This window comes from Miniopterus schreibersii (assembly GCF_964146895.1).
Source record: "Miniopterus schreibersii genome assembly, chromosome: 7".
In the NCBI taxonomy this organism is placed as follows: domain Eukaryota; kingdom Metazoa; phylum Chordata; class Mammalia; order Chiroptera; family Miniopteridae; genus Miniopterus; species Miniopterus schreibersii.
This window is the reverse complement of record NC_138108.1, coordinates 43,338,404-43,353,813: the sequence shown is the minus strand read 5'-3', so window position 1 is coordinate 43,353,813 and position 15,410 is coordinate 43,338,404. Positions and strand designations below refer to the sequence as shown.

Genomic DNA, 15,410 nt, shown 5'->3' with positions numbered 1-15,410 from the left:
TGTCCTCAGTCCCCTCCAGAAAGAAAAGTTTTTGGCAGCCAAGGTGGCAATGACCAACATGTGGGAGGCCCAAGCCCACCTCTGGGTAAAACAGCAATTGACATGAGGCACTGAAGCTGCTTGTGCATAGATTGCTGGTAACCTGAGCATTAGTGTTTTGAGTCTTCCTAAAATAAGCAGCAGTGAGTCTAAGTGTACTTAGAAAAGCCATAAGTTCACGTTTCAAGGTAGGAACCTGGACGTGCTCCATTAACCAGTATCCAAACAACTGCTCTGTTGCTGAAGCTCATCTTCCTTAAGAGAGGCATTATCACAACGACCAGCATCTTTTCATAGACCTTAAGACTGCGTCTACAAAATATTGCTGATAAAATTCCCTTGAGGTTCCAGCCATCTGGTTCACACCCAGAATCGTCTACTGTTTGCTCTAGCTAATTTGTGTGGAGAGGTTAGCCTGTCAGTTTGAGATACGCCACCAGAGTCACTTATTTGGACATTGTGAAGTGATAGAATATTAGAGATGGAAGGGATAGTAAATATCATTCATTCCCACCTTGCCATTTTATAGATCTAGAAGGTGAGGTCCCTATAACCAAAGGGGCCTCAACTCAAAGTTTTCAAGGAACTTGCTCAAAGGCATCCAGTTGATAAATAACCTATTTCAGACCTTCTGATTCCAACAGAAAGATTTGTTAACTAGCTTCTCTCAGGAGGGCCGCAAATTGATGTGGACGGAGAAGAAAGATAAGACATAATCCTTAGCCTGGGCTACTTCTGTTTACTTTAGGGGTTACTTTGATGAGATCATCAAGGCTCTGGCCCTTTTAAAACATAGAAGAAATGATGAGGTTAATGATAGATTAGCACCAAATAGGTAAAATCATTCATTAAAACTCAGAAGCAGTATAAACACTTACTGATATGCCAAAGCCTGCTAAAGGTGACTCTGCAGGAGCATGTAGGGATTTACACATCTCTGAAACTCATTGAGACTCAGTGAGACAATGTCTTAATCTTGGAGCCATTAGGCCACCAGTGAATACTGCACTAGGACTCAGTGTCTATTTTGATTCATTGAATGCTATGCTTTTAGTCTTTGCCAGGTACACTAAATATTTTGTCACAGTCTACACACACCTTGTGGAACATTCTAGAAGATACAGCCTCTTCGTATCAACCTCCAACATGCTGGGGAGTTTAAATTCAACTTTGGAGAATCTGTACTTTGTAAACTTGACATTTTTTAGGTTTTCTATTCACAGCACTGGATTAAGATAAATACTCTAATTTGTTCAAGTCCTGATATACAACCCGGTATCTGCTTCTGGTACTTATATCTATGTATTAAAACTACAAATTTTGACTAATTGTGTTGTCAACCAACAATAGGAAGATTTAAATCTACAGAGTTCTGAAATGTAAGATACGTTTACTGTAATACAAAGCTCTATGTAGTCCCTGGAACCATGTCAGTATTTTATTGTTACCCTTTAGTATATTCTGCTTCTGATCTTAATGGAAGTTTGCTTTTCTTAGTACATCTACATGTGGGGGGAAAACCTGAGGTCCTGAGAGCATAAGTGATTCTTTTTCTATACTTGGTTAGGGGTAGAGCTCAGACCCAATTTGAACTTATTATACTGCATATCAAACTGACTTCTCCTGACTTTTCTGTTTTTGTAAATGGCACCATCATTCCCCTGGTCACCCAGGATCAAAATATCAGTCGTTCTTGGTGTGTCCCTTCCCCTAACTTCCCATATTAAGTCCTTGCCCAAGTCCTGCAAGTCTTCCCTTGAACTCTCTCACACACCTATTTTATCATCTCCATTCATTCCACTGCAACCAACATCATTTACACTCCTATGACTGAAGCAAAGACTCGAGGTAAAGGAGAGTATACACTTGCCTTGGGCATGGCTGCCCCCTGGGGTAGTAGAGGTGAGGTGGAGGGGTGTGAGAAGAGAGGTGTTTTGAGTCCTGGATCTGTGTCAATGCCATCTGATCCTGCCTCTCTCCATCCTTTTAATATGACTTAGAGAACCTGGGAAACCTGGTCCCAGGACAGTGCACTAACTTACCATTGCCACCCTCTCTCTCATTTTCTTTCTTTTTTTAAAAAAAACATATATTTATTGATTTCAGGGAGAGGAAAGAAGGGGGAGAGAGAGAGATAGAAACATCAATGATGAGAGAGCCATTGATTGGCTGCCAGCCCGGGCATGTGCCCTGACCAGGAATCGAACCCCGATTGCCTGGATCCTAGGTTGATGCTCAACTGCTGAGCCACACCCGGCCGGGCTCTCGTTTTCTTAGTGGAGCATCATAACAAGACTCAGACAGCTCTTTGAGAGGTCCCCTTCTCATGGGGACAAGGGAACCAAAGGCCAATCAGCCTTCTGTGTGATTCCTAACTCAGCTTTATTTCACCTGGAGACAAGGAGAATGTTGAGCTAAGGAGAATGAGGTCACTTTTCCCCCTAAGGAGGTCCTTGTAGACTTTGGTGTTGGATTGAAAGGGAATCCAATTCCAGGATGTGTTGACCTTCATGCATCCTCTCAGAGTGCTTCTTTAAACCCCATCACACATGTTCACTCTTGGTAAGGACCAATCCTGAAAGACAGACTCCCTCTGAGAAGTTGGAGTTTAGGTGACAAAACTCTTACAAAACCTAGTTAGTTCGGTCAAAACATGTGTGCAGAAGCTGATAATTCAACCACTCCTTGAACATAATCTTTGTTATTTACAGCACTTATCATAATTATGATTTGTTTACTTGCCTCTCCTCTGCCTCTCCACTGTCCCTGACAATGACTAGCAGTGGGCTCTGGGTGAGCTATTTAACTGTGTTATTTATTCCTCAGTTTCTACACCTGCAAAAAAAGTGACAATAGCACCTACCTCACAGAAAGATTATGAAGATTATATTAAGCATGCATTTGGCTTTCTCTTCCTAGGGCCTAATACTATGCCTGGCTCTTGGGTACTCAATAATTATTTGTAAATTCTTTTACTAGTGAAATTTTCTATAAACTTCTTTGGAAGACTGAGCTTAAAGAATTTTTTTTGTAACACTACAAAGCTGAGTTTTGGGAAGAGAATTTGGCCAAAGGATACTTTATTATTAATCAGACTTAGTGTCTGTCTGTAAAGAGAAGTTGAAACCAGATAAATGTTTTGAATGTTTTATGACAGCACTTGAGAAACCTTAGGACATCTCCATTCCCACAGTTGGACAGGTTCTTGGAATGTCTTGTGTGTCTCATCTGAAATGGCTAGAGGTTGATTTGAATTTCTTCCCCGAAGTTGTGGCCTTTGGCACTAGATACTCTTGGTTGTCTTGTTTAGCCTCCAGTGGTCTCCCTCTCATATCACAAGCATTTGGAACCCGTATCCTGTATTAGACATGCTAGTATACATTGTCCTAGACATTTATAATTGTCGTGATTTGCCATTTAATTACCATAGGTTCACTTACATTTCAGTTGGCCGTTGCTCTTGTTGGGGAAGGATAGAGTCTTATTTCTCTTTCCCTCACAGGAATGTATAAAAATGGTCAACTATTCTCAGATTGATGTGTCTAAAATGATGTTTGTCCCTGGAGTTTGGAAATGTCATTTCTGAAAGGGAAGGTGTTGAATAGCCTTTTTTGGAGATATTTTAAAAATAGTATCATTTCTCACCTGATTGGGGTGATGACAGGGAGGCCTTTAGGGGCAATGAAATGGCCTCTGCTTCTGAAATTGGGACTATTTGAACTTTAGTTAAATATGTGTTTGAAAATAATGTGTTAAAGCATGACAGGATATTCTATGTCAGGATAGTCTATTTAGAGGATGGGGCTGGGATCAGGCCAGGGATGCGGGTACATGGAGAAACATTCTTCCGTTCAGAAACCTGAAGGGACGGCAGAGGGCAATTCTGGAAAGAAGGGCACCAGGTCCCAGGCAAGATGTTAGGCACATTTGCTGACTTTGCCAGTCCAGTGAACTGGGTCTGGCAGAGAGCAGGTGTACCAGTTTTCTATCTCTGCCACAACAACGTCACACATTAAGTGGCTTAAAACAACAAGCATTTATTCTCTAGGTCAGAATTCTCTAAGTTAGAAGTCCAGTATGAGTCTTACCCAGCTAAAATGAAGTCTCCATCTGGGAGCCTTGTAGGCATCTCAGACTTAATATGTCCCCAGTGGAGATCTCGCTTTTCAATCCAAACCTGCTTTTTCTGCTGTCTTCCTCATCTCATTAAATACCAATTCCATTCTGAAATTGCCCAGGTCAAACATTCTAGACTCTTTATCAGCTCTTCTATCTTATAAAGCCCCAGTTAGCAAATCTGATTGGCCCACCTTTAAAATTATATAATTAGAATCTGATTATTTTTCACTGTCTCTAGTTGGGATTCCTGCAGTAGCATTTAAAACTGGTTTTGCTTCTACTCACATCCCATTTTCATGCATCCTCAGCACAGCAGGCAGAGTGCTCCTGCTAACATGTAAGCCAGATATGTCACTCCTCTGCTCCCCAGTTGCCCCATTTCACTCAGAACCAAAACCAAAGGCCTAAGGGGGTAGGTAGGCCCATTGCACTGCCCCTCTCCCCAGTGCTTATCTACCTCGTAGGCTGTTTGGACCAGTACATCATCAGACACTCCAAGTTTCCTACCTGCCCAGAGCCTTGGGCTATGTTGGTGGTGGAGGCATATTTCCAGTCAAATAGGGGCACCTGTCCCTGCACATCCTCTGGCTCACCCTGCCTTCTCGAAGCCCCACTGTGATAGCCATTGGAGTCTGAGTGGAGAGGCCTGTTCTGTCTGACTCAAAAAATTGATAGAGGTCTCACTACAAGATTCCCTGCTTCCCAAAGCAATGACAACGCAGGGGCATTTTCTGGTTCTGCTGTTCTTGTACCCAATCAGACCAATAACTGAAGTGGCAGCTGCTGCTAAAATACAAACCAGTAATTGGAATTTGAAGAGGGAGCAGAAGTTCCTAGAAAAAGGGAAGGAGAGGGACCAGTTCCTATTTTATGTTAACTGTATCTATTGTCCGTCTTCCAACATCTTTCTGCTTGGCTACTCCTGGGGATTTCGCTCAGGAGACAAGCGTCTTTGAGAATAAGTGTTCCTCACTGTTGAATTCAGCAGCTGGAATGAGGGGAAGGGTGCAGACAAAGCCTTTCCTTAAAGAATGTCAGAGCAGGTGCCATGAAGCGTTCACCCTCGTGCCTCTTGTACTGTTCTTGGTACCTAGAGGGTTTCAAAGCATGTTTATTGAACTGAACTGACACATTTTAAAAAGTTAATGGACATATCAGATGTTAAACACATCAGATCAGTCACACACAAATAAGGCCTAGAAAACACACATCCTATTATTACTGCAATTCAATATCAGCATAGCCAAGGGAACTGAGAAGGGGCTAAAATCAGCCAAGGGCCTTTTAGGACATCTGAGGTGGCAGTGGGGTTGATGTATTGTGTCCTGCCTTTGTCTGATAGGTTATCGCTTGTGAGCAGCAGTATGACTCTTCCTATGACGCGCGTTGTGACGTCTGGTCCTTGGGGATTACAGCCATTGAACTGGGGGACGGAGACCCTCCCCTCTTTGACATGCATCCTGTGAAAACGCTCTTTAAGATTCCAAGGTAGGACACACGATGGCGCTCTTGGCTCGTAAATTCTTGGTTGAAAGCAGCTGTTAGCCGGGATAATAGCTCCTAAACAATTTGTCCCCAAATCTGTGAGAGCCTGATTGTAAAATGTACAGTATTTCTTCTGGAGGGATAAAAAGAAGAAAGGGGGAAGAGAATTCCTGAATGATAACATATCTCAAGGAATAATGGGACTTTGTTGTAGCAGTTGCATATTTTCAGTGTGTACTCCAGTTTTTGAGATGTCCATTGTTGGTGCTTTGCAGGAGAGGACTACGAATGCAATTCAGGATTAAGCAATCTGTCTAAATACTGTGTTTTGTTTTTAATTATAGATTTTTTTATAGTTTTTTGTTTTGTTTGTCTGAATCTTTCTCCAGTATTTGGGAAAATTTGGGGATGAATGAAATTGTGTATCATATTTTTGTATCCATTCAGACCAGCACTAAAGAATATTTTTTAAATGTTACATCAGTAAAATGTACAGTATTTCTTCTGTACAGTATTTCTCCATCCCTTAATTTCTGTCTCAGTGGGAAATTGTGCTGAAAGGGGTCTATCTGGAGTGTGTTTAAACGCCAGAGCATTTTCTATTGTGTGTATCCGATAGGGGTTTGTACAAGAGGTTTGGTTGGTTGTCTTTCATCAGAATCGCGCCGATGTTCAGCGGGCCGCAGACGCTGTCCGGGAGCTCCTTCCCAGCCGGGCTGCGGGGCGAGAGATCTGCGCCTTTCACATTGCTCTTTCAGAGGAAGGCTGTGGGCTGGCTGAGAGCTGTTGAATCACTTTGACAATACAAGTGTTAACCTTTCCTGATCCGCACAATCACACAGCTATCACAGCCCTTAAAAATTTCTCCTGATTGCAATTTGCATTTCTGATTAGGTCTATTTATATGGAGATGAGGCTCTGTGGTGTTCTTCATCATAATGTTATGTTTTATACCTAATCCAGATGTGAACTACCACCCACCATTATTCCAAAAATGATTCCCACTCAAGACAGGGTTGGTCTTTGCCTTTTCCAAAGTACAACAGGTCATGGTGATTAGAAGAGCAGACAAAGCTCCTGGCTTTTAGAATTAATAGTCTCCTGGGGGAAGAAAAGTCTGCTGAAGCTTTAGATGTGAAATGCAGGACCAGAAAACAGTATTGTACACAGTAGTAAGTCAGAAAATAGAAACGGTGCCTGGGATGATTTGTGTGTGTGCTTTGATTTTTCACAAATGGTTCACCATTTATTTAATGTAACCACATAGTTTCCCAAATATCAGAACTACTGTGTGGCTTCTGGTTAGCAAGATATATGTACTTTAAAAAAAATATGCTGTTTATTGAGAGACAGGAAGGGAGAGGGAGAGAGAGATAGAAACATCAATGAGAGAGAAACATGGATTGGCTGCCTCCTTGCACACCGCCTACTGGGGGTTGAGGATTGAGCCCACAACCCGAGCATGGGCCCTGACTAGGAATGGAACCAGGGACCTCTTGGTGCATGGGACAGCACTCGACCAACTGAGGCACCCTGGCCGGCTGGGCAAGATATATATACTTTTGATAAGAGGTCATCTACTTGGGTATACTTTTTCTTTTCTTTTTTAGTATGTGTTTGTGTACAGACCAATTGCTCAAATATTTCATGGGGTGATACTTGTGAGGCAGTTTAGAAGGGATGTGTGTGTGTTTAAATAAACCCTTCATCTCCAGTGACTCCTCGTAGCTTGCTTCTGTGCCCAGCCAAGCCTCTGGTCTCTAATAATCTCTTTACTCTCACTCCTATCACTTCTTCTATCTTGGGAGAAACCTTTGGATCTGAAACACAAGTATCCAAGCCCCTCCACTGCCTGCCTCAGGACAGGGTGAACCCCGCAAACAGGACAATTGCTGGGAAAGGATCTTAGGGCAACAAAGATCCTTATCCCGACATAGGCTGAAACTTTCTCTCCTGCTGTAACCTCATGGCCTTTTACCGTCTCTTGGTTCCGGTGCAAGTGATGAATCAGAGTGAACAAGGACTGTCAGCAGTAACTGGTCAGCAGATCCTCAGTGCGATTACGTGCTCAACACTTGCATTATCACAGCCTTAGCAGCCAACTTGACATTCCTGGGCAGGAAGGATGGAGGGTTTTTTTGTTGTTTGTTTGTTTTTTTAAATGGAGCATATTTGCACTTACTGCCCAGCTTTTATACTCACCAAGTTATTTATAAAAATTACCCTATTCTCTTCTTCAGGGTTGTGGATAGACAGCACAAGTGTGTGTGTGTGTGTGTGTGTGTGTGTGTGTGTGTGTGTGTGAGTGTATGTGTACTAAATTTTAAGTGCTAAAAATGCATCCTTCCCTCAGAAAAGCTCTTTGATGGAAAGTGGAGGAATTAAACATTTACATATTTTAAATAGGCACTAAAATGATTTACCCGTGTGTTTCATGAGGACCAGAGTCCCTCTCTTCTCTCTCTTTCTCTCATTTTCTCTCAGCATTTTCTTTTCAAATGGAGAAAAGCAACTGACATTCACAAAAATCCTTTGAATCTGTTTGCCTTAGAATGTTTTCCTCCTGTTCGGTGAGAGTGTTTTCAGGGTCTGTAACTCTTCCATTAAACAGGGAAGCTGGCCTCTGAGTGCTCTGGGACACTATGTGTGGCTTCCTCCTCTGGCTTCCTCACCCGCCTCTTCTCTATGACCCTTCCCTTCCTGGATATAGATTGAATAAATTACCAAGTAAGGGAAGGAAAGGAAACCTTCACTGAGCCAGGTAAGAAGAGACTTTCATGAGTTACAAAGGACTTATGAATTAATGAAGTGCTGTCTACATGTGAGGTGAGAGCCTCAGATGTCTAAAAGCAGGTAATTACACAGGTTCCCTGGGCACTGTCTGAAAATATGAAGCGAGACCTGCCTGGATGTGTTCGATCCATCTGCACACAAATCTCCCTGCTCTTCCCTTCTCTGCCTCCACCACTTCTCCTTTCTTTTGACCTTCACATTAGATGACACATGGAGTGATTGTGACCTGTCTTTGAAATGCTGTGTGACTCGCAATCTTTCCTACGTTGCAAACACACGGAGATTATCTTCTGATTGGCAGAGCATCAACTCTTTACTGAACCTGTCAGCATGTGTCATCTTGTCTAATGCCTTTGCTCCAAAAAAGTCACCTCTTTCTGACAGTCCCTGTTCTGTCTGCTGGTAATTTTCTCCAGGACTTAGAAGAGAGGGAAAGCATGAAAGTTTCTCTGGTATCCGTGGGTTTGACAACATCCTTTCCTGAGGACTCCTTTACAGTTCCAAGTCATAGAAGGATCTTGCAGATGACCTGGATATATTTTTCATTTAAAAAGGAGATCTGTTTCATAGATGTAATTCCAAGAACCCATAGAGTTGGGAGAAATATACAGTTATGTTGGTCTCTCAGCAACCAGGTATCTTTTCTTAGCTTGGAGTCTTTGTCTAATGACCTACTTGACCTCTACAGGTGGGGATCCCCAAGGCTGTGGGGATCAGTGTGGGTATGTTTATTAGACAAGGACTGAGAGCTGTGTTCCCTGCTCATTCATTTGAGGCCAGATAGTGGCCAACTTCGTCTAGTGCCTTACTGCCCATTAAGTACTTCCACTTCATCCCTGTGGGAAAATGCAGAATGCTTTCAAGCTTCCCGGCAGAAATATCTTTGGCTGGAGGTGGATGGGACAGAGTGGCCTGAACATTCCAGTCCCTGAAGCCTGTGATTTTCCTTCCTAAAGAGAAGTTTCCCTGAAGTACGTGATTTGAGAAAAGGAGAACTGAAATCATTGGTAATGATTACCAGTTCACATTTGGGCTTGTTTTCTCACCAAATTTAGGTTGTTCCAAACTGTACCCAACTGTATTAGTTTTCTAGGGCTGCCACACAATGTACCGCAAACCTGGTGGCTTAAAACAATGGAAATGTATTTTCTCCCAGTTCTAGATGCTGAAAGTCCAAAATCAAGATGCTGGCAGAGCCACACTCCCTCTGAAGGCTCTAGAGGAGAATCCTTCCTCCCCTTCAAGGTTCTGGGGGCTTCTAGTGCTCCTTGGTTTGTTGCAGCAAAACTCCAATCCCTGCCTAAATTTTCATGAGACTTTCTTCCATGTCTCTCTGTGTCTTCTTCTTTTCTGTCTTGTCCAAACAAGGGCACTTGTCATTGGATTTAGGGCCCATCCTAATCCAGGATGATCTTATCTCGAGATCCTTGTCTTAATTACATCTGCAAAAGACCCTATTCAAAATGAGGTCACATTCTCAGGGCATATCTTTTGGGAGCCAAAATTCAAATCACTATGCCAACCAACTTTAATGTTGACCAGATTCTCTGAGAAACTAATTTAGGTACAAAATGTAGGACAATTACCCAAATGATGATGTAAAAATAATAATAGCTTAAGTTCATTGAGTGCTTACTACATGGTAGGCACAGTTCTACGTGTTTCAAAATATAAATGCATTCCGTGCCCACAGTGACCTTGTGAGGTCGGTTCTATCACCACCTTTTTTTCTAGAGGAAATAACTGGAAGCCCAGGGAGGAATCCCCTGGTCATCCACCTATAGAAGAAAAATGATATGAATCTGAGAAGTTTGATTCCACATGTTTTGCAACTAGATTGAAAAGTTTAAACCCTACTTGAAATTATATTTATTTATCAATGAATTCTGAATTGAGCACCAAGGGAACTGGAGTATATAGAAATGAATAGGGCATCCTAGCCTCTAAGAAACATACAATCTGGCATCCTTCTCCCTGCCTCCAATTTTAAACTGACACTGTAAACCTGAGAGTTAGAGTTTTTTAGCATCAATAACTGTGTGAGTCAAGGAACCGAGGAGTAGAAATCAAGAGTATTATCATAGGTGAGCATGGGCCCTCCTTTGCTCATTGACTTATGACCCTTAAACCAGAAACCCCTCCCTTTCTAGACTCTCCTTAAGCAACTGCTTTTCAGTTCCTAATTTAAAACACTGAAGACAAGTGTTTGAACTAAAAAATTACAGAGCATGTGTTATGTAAAAGCAGAGGGGCATTTCAAGTTATCATTACTGGTACCCAGAAGTTTTTGTCCCATCCTGCTCTCCTGCAAAACCTGCACCTGCCAGGTCAGGGCTCTTTCTGGTAAGGCTGGCATCTCTTCTCGCCTCATCTTCCGTTTACTTTATCAGTGGGAAAAGCTCGCTTTGGTTCCATCAGAAATGGAAATATTTCTGGCTCCTGAATGGAATGCTTTTTCTCATGGAAACTATATCAAATGGTTATTTAGGAGAAAGCTCTATAACAAACACCTGAAGTTCTCACTTTGGGGATGTTATTAAATCCTTGTGGCCAATCAGAGTTTTATGGTTGAGTCTGAGGACTTAGCCTGTCTCTAGAACTTTATGCTCATGGGGGAAAAATGCTTTCCAAGCTCTAAACCACCCATTTGCCAAGGTGCTTTGAAAGGTCATCTACTGGGAATGTGGCATGCCTGTGCCCTCTCGCCCAGGACATCACTCTGAGTCAGGCTTAGGTGGAGCGCTTGAGTTACAAGATGAAGACATGGGGTTTTTCTCTCAAGGAGAACGTATGGTCTCTTCCCCCATTCCATAGCAAAGATGTACTGGGCAGAAGGTGGATAGCAAAAAAGAGGGGACAAGGGGAGAAATATAAAAGAAAGCTCTTGGGCTACCCAGATGAAGTGGGTGGCGGGGCTCAGAAAGGGTGAATCATCCTTGAAACATTGCGAGTCTGTATGAAAGGTTTCTTCAGGGACTCTGTGCCTGTAATTGACTCTTGTTCTGAAACAGAATCCGTGGGTTGAATTTTCATCTCATTTTTTTTCTGAATGTCTGTCATTTTTTTAAAGGTAAAGATTCCTTTCATTCTGACTTTTCTAATTCACAAACCAAATTGCTCCTACATGGGAAGACTGCTCCTCATCTGGGAGAAGATAACAGAGGCAGCAGGGATCCCTGAGTCACCAGTAATTGTCTTACTATTACAGAATTGTCACAGGACACTTTCCCTTAGGGCTGGGAAATATACGGAAAAGAAATTAAAACTAAACTATTGTTGTTAAAGTGTAATAAGTGAGGGGGGTGGTGTTTAATGGCACGGTAAGGCTAGATTTGCCCCGGAGAATTCTGGTTTCTCTCCACCAACCCACGTCACTTAGCTGTTGGCCTTTTGAGCAATGAACCCTCGCAATCCCAGCTTCACTTATAAAGCAGGAGGAGCTAGGAGAACTAGCATCATTCAGCATATATTGAGTATCTAACGGGAAAAAAAAAGTTTTCAAATACTCCAACAGAAAAACAGTAGTCTTTTACAACACTTTTTCTTTCTTTGGAAGATTTCTAGTGGATTCTAAGGAATTGTGGTCCCTATCCCTCAGGATGTGTCAGAGTGCCCCCTTCCCCTGGGGTATCTTCTCTGTATCTTTGGGAGCACAATAGCTGGAGGCAGCCAGTAGAAACAGCCCAGAAGGGTTCCACCCTGTGGAACATGTTTCCAAATCCTTTTAAAAGCTGAGTTGAGCAGCTGGGGTGGTTAGTTCCTGTGGAGGTGCAGCTTACTGCCCCTGGAGTCCTGGCAGGCAGGGAGAGTTTAGCTTTGCAAGGTTTCATCTGACGATCAGGTGGCAGAGCAGGAGCGTGCCTTCAGGGACTTCTAGTCCCATCTGTGTTGAGTAAGAAGCCCACCCCGAGAGAAGGGAAAGGCCAGAGGAGCTGTGCTGACTTATAGCACTATTGGTGTTTTTCCCCTCGTTACCCTGATTTCATTATTTTGGCACCACCCATTTTGGCTAATTCCAACTTAGCTCCTAAATGATGGAAAGATGGGCAGAGGGTAAGCAAGGAAACAGAGGCTCAGAATAGTACCAAAGGGTTTGAGGCACCCTAGTTTCTTCTTGACGCCAGAGAAAACTAGGGAATAAAGGTGAGGAACAGTTTTAAGTTGCATAGTGGTAGTAGGGTTGGCATAGTGGTAGTAGGGCAGGGGTAACATAAGAGAGATAAGTTGGTTATCTGGGGGAAAGCTCTTCACTGCTGGAGCTGTTCATTCCTGGAGAATCAGATGAAGCCAGTGTCATCAGAAAGAAAATATAGCGTAGCAGTCAAATATTAGTGTTTGTATCAGTTATCTACTGGTATGTAACAAACCACCCCAAACATAGTTGCTTAAAACAGCAATAATTTATTATTTCTCACGAGTCCGTAGGCCCTTGGAGTGGTTCTGTGGATTTTTACTGGGCTCTCTCATGTATCTGTGGTCAGCTGGAGATGTGGTTGGAGGCTGGCTGGTCTAGGATGGCTTTCACAAGGATGACTTGGCTCCGCTCCACATGGTTTCATGTCCTTCAGCAGGCTAGCCAGGGCTGTTCTCACATTGGTGACAGAGTTCCAAGCATAGATACAGGAAGAGGTATAAAATTGGACCATTTTTACAATTAATTTACCATAGGGTTCTACCGTCAGTCTGCATGGGTTCAAATGTGAGCACCACTCACATCTTCAAGCTGTATGAACTTGACCAAGTAACATAATGTTGCTGGGCCTCAGTTTCCTCCTCTATAAAATGGAGATATGGCCCTAGCTGGTGTTTCTCAGTGGTTAGAGCATTGGCCTGAGCACCAAAGGGTCACAGGTTTGATTCCTTGGCAAGGGCACATACCTAGGTTGCAGGTTTGCTCCCTGGCCTGGTCAAGGTGAGTGTGGGAGGTAACCAACTGATGTTTCTCTCTCTCTCTTTTTCTTTTTCTCTCTCTCTACCATCTCCCTCTCTCCCTCCCTCCCTTTCACTCTCTCTGAAAAGCAATGGAAAACATATCCTCTGGTGAGGATTAACAACAACAACAAAATTAAAATGGAGATATGAATAGTATTAGCCTCATAGAGTTGTTGTGAGCAGTTAATGTAAAGTGCTCAGAACAGTACATAGTAAGCATTTGACTTTTGCTGGATATTACCAGAGAACAAATCTCAAGGTTGTATTTATATTGTAAGGGGTTTGCTTTCCCTATAGCTCAAGAAGTAAAAACTTCCATGCAAAATAGCCATGAGATCAATCATTTGGAAATTTATCTAATTGGTTGATTGATGGTTGTGTGGGGGATTGAGAGAGAATGAAGACTGGTTTCTCAATAGATCTTTACTACTTACACTGCACCTGTCTGAAGGACTCCATCATAAATATCCATTGTTACAATTTCTTTGTTAACAGGCAGATTCCTAAGAGATAGGAACACTCTTCCCCCTGCCCCTATACACTCCCGTGAATTTGATGGCAGGAACTATTGGGAAGGAAAGCTGGCCTTAGTCCCAACTCCCGTTGTATCCGCAGTGAGTGGTGGTGCTGTCATCATCTGAAGAGAACTGAGTATGCAGTGCCTTTCTTTTCACTTTCACCTTTGTTTCTGCTTTGGGGTTGGTGGATGAGTTGTGTGATGGGGGCTTGGCTGACTCTGTCTTCAGGGTCTCTTCAGCCCCTTTGGTAGGTACAACCTTCCCATGGTTCTGAAAATTTCTTGTCCCCAGGTAAAGGTACCATAGTAGGAGTTCTAGACAGAGGGCACTGTGATGCTTTATATTTGACTCAATATTAGATCCCATTTTGCTCCCATTTTCTCCACCAAGGAGAATGATTTTTTTTCCAGTCCATCTTGGAAAGGCTAAAAACTGGTAAAGGGAGACAGAAACCCAAGCCAGGCGAGGGGATTGTAAGGAGAGCACTTAGTTGTTCCAGGTGAGTTCAGGTTTCTTGGCTGGGAGGAGTGATACCCCAGGTACTGAGAGAATATACAGGTGAGACTACTGACCCACTGTCAGTGATCTTGGGAGAACCCTGGAGAACAGGAACAGTGTTAGAGGGGTGAAAAAGGGAAGGAAGCAGAACTTGCAGACTACCATCTGGTGAGCTTACCTTTCATTATGGGGCAATTACTATGATTCCTTTTTCTCCCTCCTTGAATAGTATATGAATTCTTAGGGAGGGGGGGAGCTGTGATTAGTAGGAATTAGCATGGGCCTACTAAAAGCAAGCCATGTCAGACTAATGTCCTTATTTGGTATCATTGCAAGACTGGCAGAAATGAGGACTGTTTTAGACATAATATATTTGAAGGCAAAATTTGTTGTGATGTTTTCATGGCCAAGATGGAGAAACATAGACTGAGGAATGATGGGAGTGGTGGATCATAACCCAGTATTAAGGAGTGCTGGATAATGGTGTAGGTGTCAACATGGGGGGCGGGGGGGGGACCTGGAGGCCTGGGGCAGGCTCTGCTGACTCTCCTGCCTGCTGAATGTTTTAACATGAGTTGGAGGATATTGGTAGTTTGTCAGTCACGTTCATGGAAAGAGTAGCTGATATACTGGATGATAGATTTGGAATCTCCGAAGATCTCAGTTGGCAAGAAAAATAGGGGTCTCTACCAAGCAAACAGGCTTGGAAACCCTGGTGAGCTCTATGGGCTGAGAGAGCTATGCCTTAATAACCCACAAGGTAAAAATAAATTTAACTATGGCTGCAAGCCGAGTAGGGTCAAACAGTAAGACAACCCTGCATGGTTAACATAAGGTTTGATAGCACAAATACCACTCCTGCAACATTGTCTCTGTTCCAACCTTTGGAATGATGTCTTCATTCTGGGCACCATACTCAAACTGCTGCAAGGCAGTCTTACCCCAGCAGAACTCTTCACAGGCCTGAAGCTGGCATTTCAAACTGGGATTTGGGTGCTGATTCTACTCCTGCACTGCCTCTAGTCC

At 43.0% G+C, this 15,410-nt stretch overlaps 1 protein-coding gene across 1 annotated transcript in view; it reads left to right on the top strand.

Moving 5' to 3' along the window:
- MYO3B (myosin IIIB) overlaps positions 1 to 15,410 on the top strand; it is a gene marked incomplete at its 5' end in the record, with an annotated part of 324,483 nt that overhangs the window by 24,887 nt on the left and 284,186 nt on the right. Inside the window, one exon of the mRNA XM_081142170.1 lies at positions 5,501 to 5,646. Coding sequence (XP_080998296.1) covers positions 5,501 to 5,646 — 146 coding nt within the window. The remainder of the gene's footprint in view (positions 1 to 5,500; positions 5,647 to 15,410) is intronic.